At 44.7% G+C, this 18571-nt stretch overlaps 1 protein-coding gene across 11 annotated transcripts in view; it reads left to right on the forward strand.

The window, feature by feature from the left end:
- The window catches only part of LOC139417995 (transcription factor COE1-A-like), a 278063-nt gene extending 272440 nt beyond the window's left edge, over positions 1-5623 (forward strand). For 8 of the 11 annotated variants that reach the window (XM_071167053.1, XM_071167055.1, XM_071167059.1 and 5 more), the window contains one exon: positions 5414-5623. Coding sequence is in view for 4 of the 11 variants with exons in the window: in XM_071167059.1 (XP_071023160.1) it covers positions 5414-5445 (32 nt within the window). In the remaining 7 variants the exon portion in view is untranslated. Of the gene's footprint in view, positions 1-5410 lie in introns of all 11 variants that reach the window. The other 3 variants (XM_071167049.1, XM_071167051.1, XM_071167056.1) reach the window with 1 other exon arrangement.
- Positions 5624-18571: the final 12948 nt, after the last annotated feature.

The following is an 18571-nucleotide window of genomic DNA, read 5'->3' on the forward strand; positions in this document are numbered from 1 at the left end:
GGCACCACCAGTACAGAGCTTTCTCAGGAATGGCAGCAGTCAGGTGTGAGTGCATCTGCACGCACAGTGAGGCAAAGACTTTTGGAGGATGGCCTGGTGTCAAGAAGGGCAGCAAAGAAGCCACTTCTCTCCAAGAAAAACATCAGGGACAGACTGATATTCTGCAAAAGGTACAGGGATTGGACTGCTGAGGATTGGGGTAAAGTCATTTTCTCTGATGAATCCCCTTTCCGATTGGTTGGGGAATCCGGAAAAAAGCTTGTCCGGAGAAGACAAGGTGAGCGCTACCATCAGTCCTGTATAATGCCAACAGTAAAGCATCCTGATACCATTCATGTGTGGGGTTGCTTCTCAGCCAAGGGAGTGGGCTCACTCACAATTTTGCCTAAGAACACAGCCTTGAATAAAGAATGGTACCAACACATCCTCCGAGAGCAACTTCTCCCAACCATCCAGGAACCGTTTGGTGACGAACATTGCCTTTTCCAGCATGATGGAGCACCTTGCCATAAGGCAAAAGTGATAACTAAGTGGCTCGGGGAACAAAACATAGATATTTTGGGTCCATGGCCAGGAAACTCCCCACACCTTAATCCCATTGAGAACTTGTGGTCAATCCTCAAGAGGCGGGTGGACAAACAAAAAAACACAAATTCTGACAAACTCCAAGCATTGATTATGTAAGAATGGGCTGCCATCAGTCAGGATGTGGCCCAGAAGTTAATTGACAGCATGCCAGGGTGGAATTGCAGAGGTTTTGAAAAAGAGGTCTTGAAAAAAAACACTGCAAATATTGACTCTTTGCATCAACTTCATGTAATTGTCAGTAAAAGCCTTCGACACTGTTGAAATGCTTGTAATTGTACTTCAATATTCCATAATAACATCTGACAAAAATATCTAAAGACACTGAAGCAGCAAACTTTGTGGAAATTAATATTTGTGTCATTCTCAAAACTTTTGGCCACGACTGTACATTACTGAAACACAATCAGAAAAGATATCTCACAATTTACATAAGGTCTTTGTTTATTCAACAAACCTGCCATGACTGGATACCAGTATAGGATGTTCTTTTTGGAAATTATCTGTTAAATCATAGTTTAGTGTTAGAGCTCCACCAGCCAAACAAAAGCTGAGACAGGAGCACAACATCATTCCTTTAACACTCTGTAGCGTAGCGTAGCGTAGCATAGCATAGTACAGTGTAGTGTGCTTCCACAGAGTCACAGGAGCACAACATCATTCCTTTAACACTCTGTAGCGTAGCGTAGCGTAGCATAGTACAGTGTAGTGTGCTTCCACAGAGTCACAGGAGCACAACATCATTCCTTTAACACTCTGTAGCGAAGCGAAGCATAGTACAGTGGAGTGTGCTTCCACAGAGTCACAGGAGCACAACATCATTCCTTTAACACTCTGTAGCGTAGCGTAGCATAGTACAGTGGAGTGTGCTTCCACAGAGTCACAGGAGCACAACATCATTCCTTTAACACTCTGTAGCGTAACGTAGCATAGTACAGTGTAGTGTGCTTCCACAGAGTCACAGGAGCACAACATCATTCCTTTAACACTCTGTAGCGTAGCGTAGCATAGTACAGTGGAGTGTGCTTCCACAGAGTCACAGGAGCACAACATCATTCCTTTTACACTCTGTAGCGTAGCGTAGCATAGTACAGTGGAGTGTGCTTCCACAGAGTCACAGGAGCACAACATCATTCCTTTAACACTCTGTAGCGTAGCATAGTACAGTGGAGTGTGCTTCCACAGAGTCTCCTCTCTATCTGATCACCCCCCCCCCCCCCCCACTATAGGCTGGGAAATTATTAACAAAGACAGCTGTTGGGCTTTGTTGACAATCGATCCTGTCACTATTTACATTGACATACACCCACCGACTGACTAGGTTTGTGTTACACTACTGCAGATCAAAGAGCTAGAGTTGAGTCATTTTCATACATGATGTTTTGTCAGAGAGGCATCGTATCTAAACCCAAGCTCCTTCTCTCCCAGTCCTGTGTGTCTCACAATATGACAGAACTAACATAGAACTGCCACAAGCTCCTTCTCTCCCAGTCCCGTGTGTCTCACAATATGACAGAACAGACATAGAACTGCCACAAGCTCCTTCTCTCCCAGTCCCGTGTGTCTCACAATATGACAGAACTGACATAGAACTGCCACAAGCTCCTTCTCTCCCAGTCCCGTGTGTCTCACAATATGACAGAACTGACATAGAACTGCCAGAAGATACCACATACAGCAATAGTTCCTGTGCAGTCGGGCATATTATCAGCTGTAATAGTTGAGAAGCATTTGTGTTTTCCATGTAAATCAGATTGTTCTAAGATTAATAAACCAAATCTGGGTTTATTCAAAGATCATTTTGATATCCTCACATAAACATTTGAAATGCTTTCTTTTTGTACGTTACACTTGTGATTTTGGTTTATGACATATTGCGTTATTTTATCGATGAGCTAACACATTGTGTGTGTGTGTGTGTGTGTGTGTGTGTGTGTGTGTGTGTGTGTGTGTGTGTGTGTGTGTGTGTGTGTGCATAACTTTTCCTGCCTCCCTTGATTCCATCAACAGTAGATTTGAGAGCAAAACGCCTGCAGAAAAACACCCAGCATCCTTTTTGGTGTTTGTCAGCAGTTGCATAACCAACGACAAGTGAAAATCTCAAGCAATAGAAATTCCTTACACACCTTAGAGGTGCTCTGGCCTCTGACCTCTGGCCTCTGACCTTTGGCCTGTCCCACTACACTGGATATGTTAGGTCATGGAACAACCACATCTCATCAATCCATTACCATGTACCCAACTCAAATCCATTTCCCTGTGAATGATTGGAGATGATGGAGCTGGTTCATTCTAGTCAAACATGAATTATATACTGTATATTGTCAATTTGGGCAGTGCTTTCGGAAGGTATTCAGACCCCTTGACTTTTTCCACATTTTGTTACGATACAGCCTTATTATAAAATGTATTAAATAAATGTTGTTGTTTTTTCACCAATCTACACACAATACCCCATAATGACCATAACAGTCTTAAAAATAAATGACAGAAATGCCTTATTTACATAAGTATTCAGACCCTTTGCTATGGAAACAGGCACATCCTGTTTTCATTTATCATACTTGAGATATTTCTACATCTTGATTGGAGTCCACCTGTGGTAAATTCAATTGATTGGACATGATTTGGAAAGGCACACACCTGTCTCTATAAAGTCCCACAGTTGACAGTGCATGTCAGAACAAAAACCAAGCCATGAGGTCGAAGGAATTGTCCGTAGAGCTCCGAGACAGGATTGTGTCGAGGCACAGATCTGGGGAAGGGTACCAAAACATTTATGCAGCAGTGAAGGTCCCCAAGAACAAAGCGGCCTCCATCATTCTTAAATGGAAGAAGTTTGGCGGCCAAACTGAGAAATCGGGGGAGAAGGGCCTAGGTCAGGGAGGTGCTCAAGAACCCGATAGTCACTCTGACAGAGTTCTAGAGTCCCTCTGTTGAGAAGGGAGAAACTTCCAGAAGGACAATCATCTCTGCAGCACTGCACCAATCAGGCCTTTATGGTAGAGTGGCCAGACGGAAGCCACTCCTCAGTAAAAGGCACATGACTGCCCGCTTGGAGTTTGCCAAAAAAGCACCTAAAGGACTCTCAGACCATGAGAAACAAGATTCTCTGGTCTGATGAAACCAAGATTGAACTCTTTGTCCTGAATGCCAGGCGTCACGTCTGGAGGAAACATGGCACCATCCCTACGGTGAAGCATGGTGGTGGCAGCATGCTGTGGGGATGTTTTTCAGCGGCAGGGACTGGGAGACTAGTCAGGATCGAGGCAAAGATGAACAGAGCAAAGTACAGAGAGATCCTTGATAAAAACAATTTCCAGAGTGCTCAAGACCTGAGATTGGGGTGAAGGTTCACCTTCCAACACAACAACGACCCTAAGCAAACAGCCAAGACAACGCAAGAGTGGCTTTGAGACAAGTCTCTGAAAATCCTTGAGTGGCCCAGCCAGAGCTCGGACTTGAACCCGATCGAACATAGCTGTGCAGCAACGCTCCCCATCCATTCTGACAGAGCTTGAGAGGATCTGCAGAGAAGGATGGGAGAAACTCCCCAAATACAGGTGTACCAAGCTTGTAACGTCATACCCAAGAAGAGTCAAGGCTGTAATCGCTGCCAAAGGTGCTTCAACAAAGTACTGAGTAAAGGGTCTGAATAGTTATGTAAATGTGATATTTCATTTTTTTATTTGTAATAAATTCACAACAGTTGTGTAGTGTGTAATGTTGTGTTGCATTGTGTAGCGTTGTGTAGCATTGTGTTGTGTAGTGTTATGTAGTGTTGTGTAGTGTGTTGTGTAGTGTTGTGTAGTGTTGTGTGTAGTGTGTAGTGTAGTGTGTAGTGTGTTTTGTAGTGTTGTGTCATGTGTTGTGTAATGTTGCGTAGTGTAGTGTTGTGTTGTGAAGTGTTATGTAGTATTGTGTTGTGTGTTATGTAGTGTTGTGTAGTGTTGTGTGTAGTGTGTAGTGTTGTGTGTAGTGTGTAGTAATGTGTTGTGTGTTATGTAGTGTTGTGTAGTGTTGTGTGTAGTGTGTAGTGTTGTGTGTAGTGTGTTGTGTAGTGTTGTGTATAGTGTTGTGTAGTGTGTAATAGTGTTGGGTGGCGTGTTGGTTGTAGTGTTGTGTTTAGTAGTATGTAGTGTAGTGTTGTGTAGGATTGTGCCTGGTGTGTCTTCACTGCGTACTGTAGTCACCCTTGGTTTGATTTGGAGCTTTCATTAAGCTCTGTTCCTTATGCTGACACAGATCCCCATGCAGCTGTTTGAAGCCAGCCGGGGATCATGTAGTACGTCACAAACACACAGAAATGAGCTTCAGTGCATGCAAACAATTAAGGCACGGTTTTTGACAACACTAATCAAGTGTTTCAAGTGTCCCATTTGTGCCAATTTGGCAAGGCTGTTGAAAATATATAAATGATTTATACCTTGTTTGAAAGCGTATTTGAGTCATAGTTTGAGTATAGTTTGTAATGCAGATGTGAGAACAGATTGCTGTATTTAAAGAGTAATTATTATGTGAGGAAAACATTGGGAACATTTTAATGTATTAACCAACTCTCCCTCTCTCTGTCTCTCTCTCTCTCTCTCTCTCTCTGTCTCTCTCTCTCTCTCTCTCTCTCTCTCTCTCTGTCTCTCTCTCTCTCTCTCTCTCTCTCTCTCTCTCTCTCTCTCTCTCTCTCTCTCTATCTCTCTCTCTTCCTTCCCCCCTCTCTCTCTCTCTCTCTCTTTCTCTCTTTCTCTCTGTCTCTCTCTGTCTCTCTCTCTCTCTCTCTCTCTCTTTCTCTCTTCCCTCCACCTTCTCCCTTTCTCTCTTCTCCACACAGCAGTGATTCCTGGAATGATCGTTCCTCCCATGTAAGCGATGTTTGGGTATGAGAAGAAAGACTCAGGCGTGGATCTCAGCATGTACCCAAGGCTACAGTTTAGGACTGGTTCGTCAGTCCTGCGTTGAAGGAATAGAACCCGTAACTCAGGCCCTTTTTTTAAAAGGAATCACATTTGAACTTTAAAAGGAGAAAAAATAAATAAGAAGAAAACGCAGCATTTACAACAACCTCTTTGGAATTCGTAAGAGTTGAACACAAGGTCACAGATTACCCAGAAAACCCAACCCAGCTAAACATGACTTTTATTTATTTGGGAGAGGATTGACTTATCCTCTTATTTAGTGTTTTACCTTTGTGCAAAACAATATGTATTTCCCATCTTCAATGTGTAATATACACAAGTGAAAATATTAGAGAGATTTTTTATTTATGAATCTGAAAAAGATAAATGAATAAATTGTTTGAGAATGATAGAAGACATTAAAATGTGAGTTAAATAGTAAAGACTGAATTAGATTTATACAATTGCTGTACTCATGAATCAAGACTAGCCAAACCAGACATTTAGACATTTGTTTTGTACTACAGTGTGCTGGATAGAGACGATGCCACATTCCCTAACTAACCCTAAGGCACAGAAAGACACGCTAGGTAGCACTAACCATGCACCATTGCAGAAACTCTCTGCTTTCGAGTTCTTTTGGCCGCTGCAAACAGCGCCTACTCATTTCTCTCCCTCTCATGCCTAGCAGAGAACTCCATCGCTACGACTAGAAGCGCTCGCTCGGCACCACAGAAAGCAAGTGATTTACCCATGATGACACGTCGCCAGCCATTCACTCCATGTTGGCTGTAAGTGTACCGAACGTGTCCAAGCTCCTAGGTGGTTGTCAGAGTTAGAGAGCAGAGCCTGAACCTGCTCTGGATAGCAACAGTGTCTCTACTGTGTGGTTGGTCTATTGGACCGCAATCTTGCTGTGCCCTGTAACTGTACATTAGAAACCCTCTTGTTAAAGTGTTTTCTCTCTCTCTCTCTCTCTCTCTCTCTCTCTCTCTCTCTCTCTCTCTCTCTCTCTCTCTCTATCTCTCTCTCTCTCTCTCTCTCTCTGCCATCCACCATGAAATCTCAATGAAGGACACCATATGTTTTAAAAGGATGTCGCCATTTCACTTTTGCTATATTGTGTGAGTTATTTTTCTTTGTATGAATTATTCCTTGATAGTTTTTGGTTTGTTGTGTTCTCACCATGATACTGGGGTCACTGGGGTCATGGGTCGCCCATTCAAAATGGTTCTCTTGTTCCACCTTGTGGACAACAGTTGAGGATCTGAGATAGGTCAAACTGGGAGACACTTTATAGACAGACTAATGAGTCAACATGAGGTGTTTAGTGGTGTCCCAGTCGACATGGTGATACATGGATTACCCAGCACTGTAAAAGTGACCTAATCCTCAGATGCCCAGCAAAAAATATCTGAATCCAATCTTATGGTGATACATGGATTACCCAGCACTGTAAAAGTGACCTAATCCTCAGATGCCCAGCAAAAAATATCTGAATCCAATCTTATCAATTGTCTTTCTTTTCTTTCTTTGTTCTCGTGTGATGTGTGTTTTTGTATATAGTAATACATGTATGTGATGTTTCTTTTAATTTTGCCAAAGTCATTGTTCAAGATATATTTATACATTTAAAGAGGTCTTACGGCAGCTTGAGTGTCACGGATGTCATGTTTACTGCAAACTCAAATTGATCCCATCAACTTTAGCTCGGAGAGTTTAAATAGTTAAGACGGGAGATACAGAATGTTACCGAATGTTACCTAATAATGTACCATCTCTCCTCAATTTCTACATTTTGCTTCTTCCACATCCTTCGTGTGTATGTTTGCATTTTGTGACAGTGCCGATCAGTTGTTTATTTGGTTGTCTACCATGTTCCGTGTTTAGATGTGGTTTTTATACGTGTCATTTTTTACGTTGGTGTTTTTCTTGTGTTGTTTTAAGCCATACTTCCATTTTCCATCCACCCTAAAAGCCATTGTCTATTTTTTTGTATCATTTTGGAAGTTAATGAAGAAACAAAAAATGTTGTCTTGATTTTGCGTTTGTTTTATCATATGGTAAAGGTAGTATATTATTCTTATAGTAAAGAGATTATATAAGTATATCATTTGAATTTCTTCTTTGCTTAGATTTTTTGGGCTTAAAAAAAACCCGTATACTGTTTAAAAACAAACATTAGACATGTGGGTTCTCTTTCTAGCCATGAATTTGACCATTTTTTGGGGGGAAAAATGAAAATACTTTCTTCATCTCTTCCATCTTATTTACACTTTCCCCTCCGTTGTCTCACCAAAATCTGAACCAGCAGTTTAGATGCCTTAACAATGCAAACCCACAGACATCAGTGTAAAGTAGAGACCACATCAGTGCTCTGCTAACATACTTTAAAATGGGTGCAACAAGCAACATATAGAGAGGGGGGAACACAAGTGGAGCTGTTCCTTATCCCTGAGCCCTGAGCGATGTTTAACTGTTTCCCCTGCCGCAGGGAGCACTCGGCATGGCGCAGCAGAGATAGGGGGAGCCAGAAATAACAGAGGAGAGGAGGACACTGAGACGAGATAACTGAGAATAGAAGGATAAATATTGAATGTGTTGAGCAGCTGGTATGGAGGAGAGGAGGAGAGGGGGAGAGGAGGAGAGGAGAGGAGGAGGAGAGGAAGCCGACCCTTCCCTTCATGTTCATCTCTCATCTTCAGGGTTATTCCCTCCGTCTATAACGATATATATATATATATATATATATATATATATATATATATATATATATATAGACCTCCACAGCTAAAGGTGGGTTGATGGTAAAACATATTCTATTTCCAGTGTGATTCTATTAGAGAAAGGTAATGGTACTAAAAACAGATGTGATTATGAACCGTTCTAAATGACAGCACAATCATTTGTAACACACAAGTCATTTTACACCCTTGCTTAGACAATTACTACTGCCCTCTTCTGACTCCTCCCACTCGTCTGACTCCTCCCACTCGCCTGACTCCTCCCACTCTTCTGACTCCTCCCACTCTTCTGACTCCTCCCTATCTTCTGACTCCCCCCACGCTTCTGACTCCCCTCTCTCTTCTGACTCCTCCCACTCATCTAACTCCTCCCCCTTCTGACTCCCCCCACCATTCTGACTCCTCCCTCTCTTCTGACTCCCCCCACTCTTCTGACTCCCCTCTCTCTTCTGACTCCTCCCACTCATCTAACTCCTCCCCCTTCTGACTCCCCCCACCATTCTGACTCCTCCCTCTCTTCTGACTCCCCCTCTCTTCTGACTCCTCCCTATCTTCTGACTCCCCCCACTCTTCTGACTCCTCTCTCTCTTCTGACTCCTCCCACTCATCTAACTCCTCCCCCTTCTGACTCCCCCCACCATTCTGACTCCTCCCTCTCTTCTGACTACTCCCTCTCTTCTGACTCCTCCCTCTCTTCTGACTCCTCCCTCTCTTCTGACTCCCCCCTCTCTTCTGACTACTCCCTCTCTTCTGACTCCCCCCTCTCTTCTGACTCCTCCCTCTCTTCTGACTCCTCCCTCTCTTCTGACTCCCCCATATCTTCTAACTCCTCCCTCTCTTCTGACTCCCCCCTCTCTTCTGACTACTCCCTCTCTTCTGACTCTCCCCTCTCTTCTGACTACTCCCTCTCTTCTGACTCCTCCCTCTCTTCTGACTCCCCCATATCTTCTAACTCCTCCCTCTCTTCTGACTCCCCCCTCTCTTCTGACTACTCCCTCTCTTCTGACTCTCCCCTCTCTTCTGACTCCTCCCTCTCTTCTGACTCCTCCCTCTCTTCTGACTCCCCCATATCTTCTAACTCCTCCCTCTCTTCTGACTCCTCCCTCTCTTCTGATTCCTCCCTCTCTTCTGACTCCCCCCTCTCTTCTGACTCCCCCCTCTCTTCTGAAACCCCCTTTTTCCAGTCCCTTTATATACAAAATGAGCACCAGTTTATCTCTGACATGGGTCACATGACCACTCTTTGTACTCTTTCGTGTGTGTGTGTGTGTGTGTGTGTGTGTGTGTGTGTGTGTGTGTGTGTGTGTGTGTGCCATCAGTCCTCTGAAAGAGAACATGGCATTTTATTTTATTTTTTTATTGCTGAAGGATATTTTGTAATGTGACTTCATAGGAGAGAGGGAACATTTAAACTGAGGATTCTGAAGACCAGGGAGTCTGTTGTAAAATGCAGTTGTGTAATGCTGATGTCAGTGTATCTGCATTGTGACTCAGTTCTCCTGTGTTTGGGGATAGGGACAGATGAGTTTGAGGTTTACTGTGTAACCGTCCAGCCAGGAGAATAGAGCCGTCCCTGTCGGGGAGGTGGTCACCTGTTCTCTGAGTCCTATTATCATCCCTTCCATCCCATCTCTCCTACCAAGCCTTGTGTTTGACTGGACACACAGATCAGTTATATATTGATCGACAGGGAGAAGAGAAAAATAAACTACTGTAACGATTATACTTTTATTGTTGTTTCAACTTTGAAAATGTAAAATAGCTTTTCAACTTTCACAATATTTAATTAAAGTTCCCTCTTGTCTGTGAAACTATTGATGTTCTCGTCATTTTTGTGAAGCTGTTAGTTACATTTTTTATTTTTTTACATTTTGTGAAATCTCACAAAATACACACCCAAAAAACACACACTATACAAACTCATCACAGCCTAATAGCATGGTGAATCTGCCCAGCCAGTTCCCTTAATTAACATTTTAATGATGACTTCCCAAGTTATTCATTGAAATGCGCTTTGCATGTAATTGATTCATGGTTTTCATTTACGGCCCTCAGCAGAAACTAAGTGTCTTTTCTCATTGTGCATATGTGATTTGAGCAACTCCGATCTGATTAGCGTGTTAAAACGCTCTTCCTGCTGATCCCAAACTGTTTCAGGCCCTGGCTGCAAAGCACCATGGGGGTCTTGAATACAAGGGGTGGAAAGGACCCAGATCGTCTGTGTGTTGTAGAGCTAGCAGCAACATCAAGCACATTTCACTAGCCCTGTGATGTTGTGCAATTTTAATCCCACTGCCAATTGTGTGTTCATAAACGTTGAATGGAGACTCTCACATAATGGAAAGTGTTAGTGAAGAGTCAGGCGTTGCAGACGTCATGATGAGTTTGCTTTCATAAACAAGACTCAGTGAGAAAGGCCTTCTTAATTAGACAGATGTGCCCTGCCCTGGGTTATTGATCAGCCAGGCTGCAGACGGAGAGTGTGTGCGTGTGTATGTGCATGTGTGAATGTGTGTGTGTGCACGTGTGTGTGTGTGTGTGTGTGTGTGTGTGTGTGTGTGTGTGTGTGTGTGTGTGTGTGTGTGTGTGTGTGTGCGTGGAGTTATATGGAAAGGTTATTTTCCCATTCCTGGCATGAAGGCCCAATCAAACCAGAGCCGCAGATGTCTTACTGCCACCAATGAGTTTCAGTCCTATGTGCTGTCTCCTCTTTCCTACGGATATTAATTTATCACTATAGGAGTACTGTACCCAACCACACATCTTGTATTCACATCGATTGCATACACACACTGCATAGCAGGTGAGTGAGTGTGTGTGTGTGTGTGTGTGTGTGTGTGTGTGTGTGTGTGTGTGTGTGTGTGTGTGTGTGTGTGTGTGTGTGTGTGTGTGTGTGTGTGTGTGTGTGTGAGTGTGTGTGAGTGTGTGTGTATGTATGTGTGTGTGTGTGTGTGTGAGTGTGTGTGAGTGTGTGTGTATGTATGTGTGTGTGTGTGAGTGTGAGTGTGTGTGTATGTATGTGTGTGTGTGTGTGTGTGTGTGTGTGTGTATGTGTGTGTGTGTGTGAGTGTGTGTGTATGTATGTGTGTGAGTGTGTGTGTGTGTATGTGTGTGTGTGTGAGTGTGTGTGTGTATGTGTGTGTGTGTGAGTGTGTGTGTGTGTGTGTGTGTGTGGTGGGGGGAATAACACAGAAGGTGAAGAGACAGAACTCAAGACCTCCATTAGCTGATGGATCTCTGACAGAGGAGGAACAACCTCCCTCTCTCTCTCTCCATCTCTCTCCTCAATCTCTCCCATCCCTCTCTCTCCTTCATCTCTCTCCTCCCTCTCCTCATTCTCTCTGCTCCATCTCTCTCCTCAATCTCTCTCCTCCATCTCTCTCCTCCCTCTCTCTCCTCCCTCTCTCTCCTCCATCTCTCTCCATCTCTCTCCTCCATCTCTCTCCTCCCTATCTCCTCCCTATCTCTCCTCCATCTCTCTCCTCCTTCTCTCTCAATCTCTCTCCTCCCTCTCTCTCCATCTCTCTCCTCCCTCTCTCCTCCATCTCTCTCCATCTCTCTCCTCCCTCTCTCTCCTCCCTCTCTCTCCTCCCTCTCTCTCATCCATCTCTCTCCTCCCTCTCTCTCCTCCATCTCTTTCCCTCCCTGCTCCACATCATAGCCCACTGGGTTCATCCCTCTCTCTCTCCTCCCTCTCTCTCCTCCATCTCTCTCAATCTCTCTTCTCCCTCTCTCTCCTCCATCTCTCTCCTCCCTCTCTCCTCCCTCTCTCTCCTCCATCTCTCTCCTCCCTCTCTTTCCCCCCCTCTCTCCTCCATCTCTCTCCTCCCCCTCTCTTCTCCATCTCTCTCCTCCATCTCTCTCCTCCCTCTCTCTTCTCCCTCTCTCTCCTCCATCTCTCTCCATCTCTCTCCTCCATCTCTTCTCCCTCTCTGTCCTCCATCTCTCTCCTCCATCTCTCTCTCTCCCTGCCCCACATCATACCCCACTGGGTTCACCCCCCCTCTCTCTCTCCCCCTCCCTCGCTCCTCCCTGCCCCACATCATACCCCACTGGGTTCACCCCCCCTCTCTCTTCCCCTCCCTCGCTCCTCCCTGGCCCACATCATACCCCACTGGGTTCACCCCCCCCCCTCTCTCTCCCCCTCCCTCGCTCCTCCCTGCCCCACATCATACCCCACTGGGTTCACCCCCCCCTCTCTCTCTCCCCCTCCCTCGCTCCTCCCTGCCCCACATCATACCCCACTGGGTTCACCCCCCCCCCCTCTCTCTCTCCCCCTCCCTCGCTCCTCCCTGCCCCACATCATACCCCACTGGGTTCACCCCCCCCTCTCTCTCCCCCTCCCTCGCTCCTCCCTGCCCCACATCAGCGGTTAGGAAGTGCAGCTCAGTTTCCACCTCATTTTGTGGTCATTGTGCACATTGCCTGTCTTCTCTTGAGAGCCATGTCTGCCTACGGCGGCCTTTCTCAATAGCAAGGCTATGCTCACTGAGTCTGTACATAGTCAAAGCTTTCCTTAAGTTTGGGTCAGTCACAGTGGTCAGGTATTCTGCCACTGTGTACTCTTTGGTTAGGGCCAAATTTAGTTACCGTAAACCCAGGAAGTTACAGTAAACCCAGGAAGATACAGTAAACCCAGGAACTTACAGTAAACCCAGGAAGTTACAGTAAACTCAGGAAGTTACAGTAAACCCAGGAAGTTACAGTAAACTCAGGAAGTTACAGTAAACCCAGGAAGTTACAGTAAACCCAGGAAGTTACAGTAAACTCAGGAAGTTACAGTAAACTCAGGAAGTTACAGTAAACCCAGGAAGTTACAGTAAACCCAGGAAGTTACAGTAAACTCAGGAAGTTACAGTAAACCCAGGAAGTTACAGTAAACCCAGGAAGATACAGTAAACCCAGGAAGTTACAGTAAACTCAGGAAGTTACAGTAAACCCAGGAAGTTACAGTAAACCCAGGAAGATACAGTAAACCCAGGAATATACAGTAAACCCAGGAAGATACAGTAATCATTCTCTCTCTCTCTTTTTTTTTATTGAATAATTTATTTGATTAATAGATATTTCTTTGCTCATATCACCAAAGGCAGACAGATTGTTCTACTTACCAGAATCTGTATCTTCCCCATTCCAGGAAATGTTGTCATTCAAAGTTACTCAATGATCTTTCACCTTTTAGGTCTAATGTCATTATACAGGTCACTGTTGTCCACTCCAGCAGAACAGGTCTCCTCACAGATAGGTCACCATGTCACACTAGCGCCTTTGTGTCCGGTGGTGTGGGTCAGAGTGACTAACCAAGTGTGTAGTGGCGCTGGGTCCTAACTAGACAATGGGGGTCAAGAAGAATATAGATGGAGGACAAAGTTATCATTGCATAACATTGCTGCTTCTCTATGAGTTTTCTTCTGTCTGTTTCTGCTCATGTACTTGCTACTCCGGGCATGTTGTGTTACAGACCTTTATAGAGGACAACACATTTATCTTGATACTGATGCTTAACAATTGTGTTTAATGGCAGTTTATTGACATGTTTAGATGTGCAACGTAGTTTATTGACGTTTAGATGTGCAACGTAGTTTATTGACATGTTTAGATGTGCAACGTAGTTTATTGACATGTTTAGATGTGCAACGTAGTTTATTGATAGGTTTAGATGTGCAACGTAGTTTATTGATAGGTTTAGATGTGCTACGTAGTTTATTGATAGGTTTAGATGTGCAACGTAGTTTATTAACATGTTTAGATGTGCAACGTAGTTTATTAACATGTTTAGATGTGCAACGTAGTTTATTGATAGGTTTAGATGTGCAACGTAGTTTATTGATAGGTTTAGATGTGCAATGTAGTTTATTGACATGTCAGATGTGCAACGTAGTTTATTGACATGTTTAGATGTGTAACGTAGTTTATTGACATGTTTAGATGTGCAACGTAGTTTATTGACATGTTTAGATGTTCAACATAGTTTATTGACATGTTTAGATGTGCAACGTAGTTTATTGACATGTTTAGATGTGCTACGTAGTTTATTGACATGTTTAGATGTGCTACGTAGTTTATTGACATGTCAGATGTGCAACGTAGTTTATTGTCATGTTTAGATGTGCAACGTAGTTTATTGACGTTTAGATGTGCAACGTAGTTTATTGACATGTTTAGATGTGCAACGTAGTTTATTGACATGTTTAGATGTGCAACGTAGTTTATTGACGTTTAGATGTGCAACGTAGTTTATTGACATGTCAGATGTGCAACGTAGTTTATTGACATGTTTAGATGTGCAACGTAGTTTATTGACGTTTAGATGTGCAACGTAGTTTATTGACATGTTTAGATGTGCAGCGTAGTTTATTGATAGGTTTAGATGTGCAACGTAGTTTATTAACATGTTTAGATGTGCAACGTAGTTTATTAACATGTTTAGATGTGCAACGTAGTTTATTGATAGGTTTAGATGTGCAACGTAGTTTATTGATAGGTTTAGATGTGCAATGTAGTTTATTGACATGTCAGATGTGCAACGTAGTTTATTGACATGTTTAGATGTGTAACGTAGTTTATTGACATGTTTAGATGTGCAACGTAGTTTATTGACATGTTTAGATGTTCAACATAGTTTATTGACATGTTTAGATGTGCAACGTAGTTTATTGACATGTTTAGATGTGCTACGTAGTTTATTGACATGTTTAGATGTGCTACGTAGTTTATTGACATGTCAGATGTGCAACGTAGTTTATTGTCATGTTTAGATGTGCAACGTAGTTTATTGACGTTTAGATGTGCAACGTAGTTTATTGACATGTTTAGATGTGCAACGTAGTTTATTGACATGTTTAGATGTGCAACGTAGTTTATTGACGTTTAGATGTGCAACGTAGTTTATTGACATGTCAGATGTGCAACGTAGTTTATTGACATGTTAAGATGTGCAACGTAGTTTATTGACGTTTAGATGTGCAACGTAGTTTATTGACATGTTTAGATGTGCAGCGTAGTTTATTGACATGTCAGATGTGCAGCATAGCCAGCCTGTTATTGTACAGTGTACAGTAGATCCTCACCTGCCCTCCTCTCCACAGTGGGGATCTCATTATGGAGGTAGGATGCATCACTGATGTTGCTGTGTCCCTGGAACATTCATTATTCATACATCAACAGACTGAGACTGGCCAGACCCGCAGAGAAAAAGCCTGGGGAAGAAGGAGGGATGAGTGGAGGAGAGGAGAGGAGAGGAGGGGCGAGGAGAGGAGAGAGGCCTCCTCCAACTCTACATTCTCTTCATGGAGAGCAAAGCTTTCAGGCAATTCTCTGAGATCAAGAGACGCTGCACACAGGAACCCCCTGCGCCTCTCTGGGATAAATAAATAAATATACATTCTCTGCTGCTGCTCTTTTTACGGCGATAAAGGAAATGGATTGAAAGAACCTTAGAAGTGAAAACACAAGGTCCCGGCGGGGATCGAGAACGGAAGGGGGGAGAAGGGCTGAGAGAGAGAGAGAGAGAGAGAGAGAGAGAGAGAGAGAGAGAGAGAGAGAGAGAGAGAGGAAAAGAGAGAGAGAGAGGAAGAGAGGAAAAGAGTGAGAAAGTCCTTGTAGCTGGTGAAGAGGAGAGGGTCTAGATACTGAAGATCTGAGCAAGATGGTCAGACAGGGAGGGGAGTTAGGAGAGCGAGAGACAGGGAAAGGCAGGGAGAGCGAGAGACAAGGAGAGGGAGGGAGAAGGAGGGATAGAGAGAGACAGGGAGAGGGAGGGAGAGAGAGAGATGGCGTGGGGGAAGGAGAGAGGGGGGGAGAGGGAGGGGGAGAGAAGGAGAGGGAGGGGAAAGAGAGGGAGAAGGAGGGAAAGACAGAGACAGGGAGGGGGAGGAATTGAGAGACAGGGGGAGGGAGAGAGACAGGGAGGGGGAGGGAGAGAGAAGGGAAAGAGAGAGAGAGACTTCAAGCGAAAGGGAGGGGGGAGAGAGAGAGGGGGGGGAGCGGGAGGGAGGGAGGGAGGGAGAGAGAGACAGAGAGGGGGAGGGGAGGCTGAGGAGAGGGGTACGTGAGAGACCAAACGGGCACAGGTGGAGGTAATATGTCACACCACTACCACCCCAAAACAATGAAGGGTGGGTAAGTTGGGGTTGAATGAACCTCTCCTCACACCTACTATTTTAGTTGTTTTACATCAGCACATGCTGTCAGGGAAGTCTTCCCAACATGAGACTACACACGTCTTACCTTGGTGTGTTGGTGTCAACATTGGATCAGCATATCTTGTAAATAAATGATAACATTGTCATATACAGTATGGAGTAGGGTCACTGCTAACGTGATTACAAGCAGATAACATGAGGTCATCTCTATGACCGTGTCTGGTGATGTATGGGACAGGGTGACTGTGTGAGAGGGGTGGTGATTGCTGTAGCAGAGATATACACTAGTAATTAGTGCCGAGCGTTTGAACCAAATGGACATATTACTCCTGCTGTTAACATACTGTCACCACTACACCATTTATGGAAGTCTGTTTGATTTCTGCTGGGTGTACACTCTACAGGCACGCTGAGCGAACGTTGGCTGGCTCCCCGACACACTGGTCATTTATGGAAGTCTGTTTGATTTCTGCTGGGTGTACACTCTACAGGCACGCTGAGCGAACGTTGGCTGGCTCCCCGACACACTGGTCATTTATGGAAGTCTGTTTGATTTCTGCTGGGTGTACACTCTACAGGCACGCTGAGCGAACGTTGGCTGGCTCCCCGAAACACTGGTCATTTATGGAAGTCTGTTTGATTTCTGCTGGGTGTACACTCTACAGGCACGCTGAGCGAACGTTGGGTGGCTCCCCGACACACTGGTCATTTATGGAAGTCTGTTTGATTTCTGCTGGGTGTACACTCTACAGGCACGCTGAGCGAACGTTGGCTGGCTCCCCGACACACTGGTCATTTATGGAAGTCTGTTTGATTTCTGCTGGGTGTACACTCTACAGGCACGCTGAGCGAACGTTGGCTGGCTCCCCGACACACTGGTCATTTATGGAAGTCTGTTTGATTTCTGCTGGGTGTACACTCTACAGGCACGCTGAGCGAACGTTGGCTGGCTCCCCGACACACTGGTCATTTATGGAAGTCTGTTTGATTTCTGCTGGGTGTACACTCTACAGGCACGCTGAGCGAACGTTGGCTGGCTCCACGACACACTGGTCATTTATGGAAGTCTGTTTGATTTCTGCTGGGTGTACACTCTACAGGCACGCTGAGCGAACGTTGGCTGGCTCCCCGACACACTGGTCATTTATGGAAGTCTGTTTGATTTCTGCTGGGTGTACACTCTACAGGCACGCTGAGCGAACGTTGGCTGGCTCCCCGACACACTGGTCATTTATGGAAGTCTGTTTGATTTCTGCTGGGTGTACACTCTACAGGCACGCTGAGCGAACGTTGGCTGGCTCCCCGACACACTGGTCATTTATGGAAGTCTGTTTGATTTCTGCTGGGTGTACACTCTACAGGCACGCTGAGCGAACGTTGGCTGGCTCCCCGACACACTGGTCATTTATGGAAGTCTGTTTGATTTCTGCTGGGTGTACACTCTACAGGCACGCTGAGCGAACGTTGGCTGGCTCCCCGACACACTGGTCATTTATGGAAGTCTGTTTGATTTCTGCTGGGTGTACACTCTACAGGCACGCTGAGCGAACGTTGGCTGGCTCCCCGACACACTGGTCATTTATGGAAGTCTGTTTGATTTCTGCTGGGTGTACACTCTACAGGCACGCTGAGCTGCTTATCAAAAGGGAGAGACAGGGGAGAAAAGGGTAAATGAATAAATCAAGTTTCATCCAGGATTTTTGCTCACCTTGCGGAAAGAGAAAAGCCATCTGCCTCAACCCTTCCTGACGTTTAAAGGAGAGACTGTATCGGGAAAAATCAGACACTCACACCAAGAATTAAGGACTGCTACATCCTCGGAATCAGTGAAGTTAAGTTCCACCTTGGTGTGAATGAATTCCTTATATCAAATCAATCAACTGGATTGTATAGCAAGCTGTCGTTATTGTATCATCTGATGTACATACGTCCATGTACTTTCACAGGCTCTGATGCTCAACTGCACCAACAACTTTCATACTTCGTTTTCACCTGTGATAAACACACATCTATGATGGTATGTGTGGCAGACAGTGGGCAGTGTGTTGGTGTCCAGTCACTGTGTGTATATTTTCTCTCTCGCTCGGTACCTTTAGCCCACTGAGCGAGGAGAGACTGGCTGACTTCCTCAGACATAGCTCCGTCTCTGTGATGGAGTAGTGGGAGAGGGAATATGAGGACAGAGGATGACGTACACTGTGAGGATAAT

Source organism: Oncorhynchus clarkii, chromosome 10 (assembly GCF_045791955.1).
Source record: "Oncorhynchus clarkii lewisi isolate Uvic-CL-2024 chromosome 10, UVic_Ocla_1.0, whole genome shotgun sequence".
NCBI lineage: Eukaryota > Metazoa > Chordata > Actinopteri > Salmoniformes > Salmonidae > Oncorhynchus > Oncorhynchus clarkii.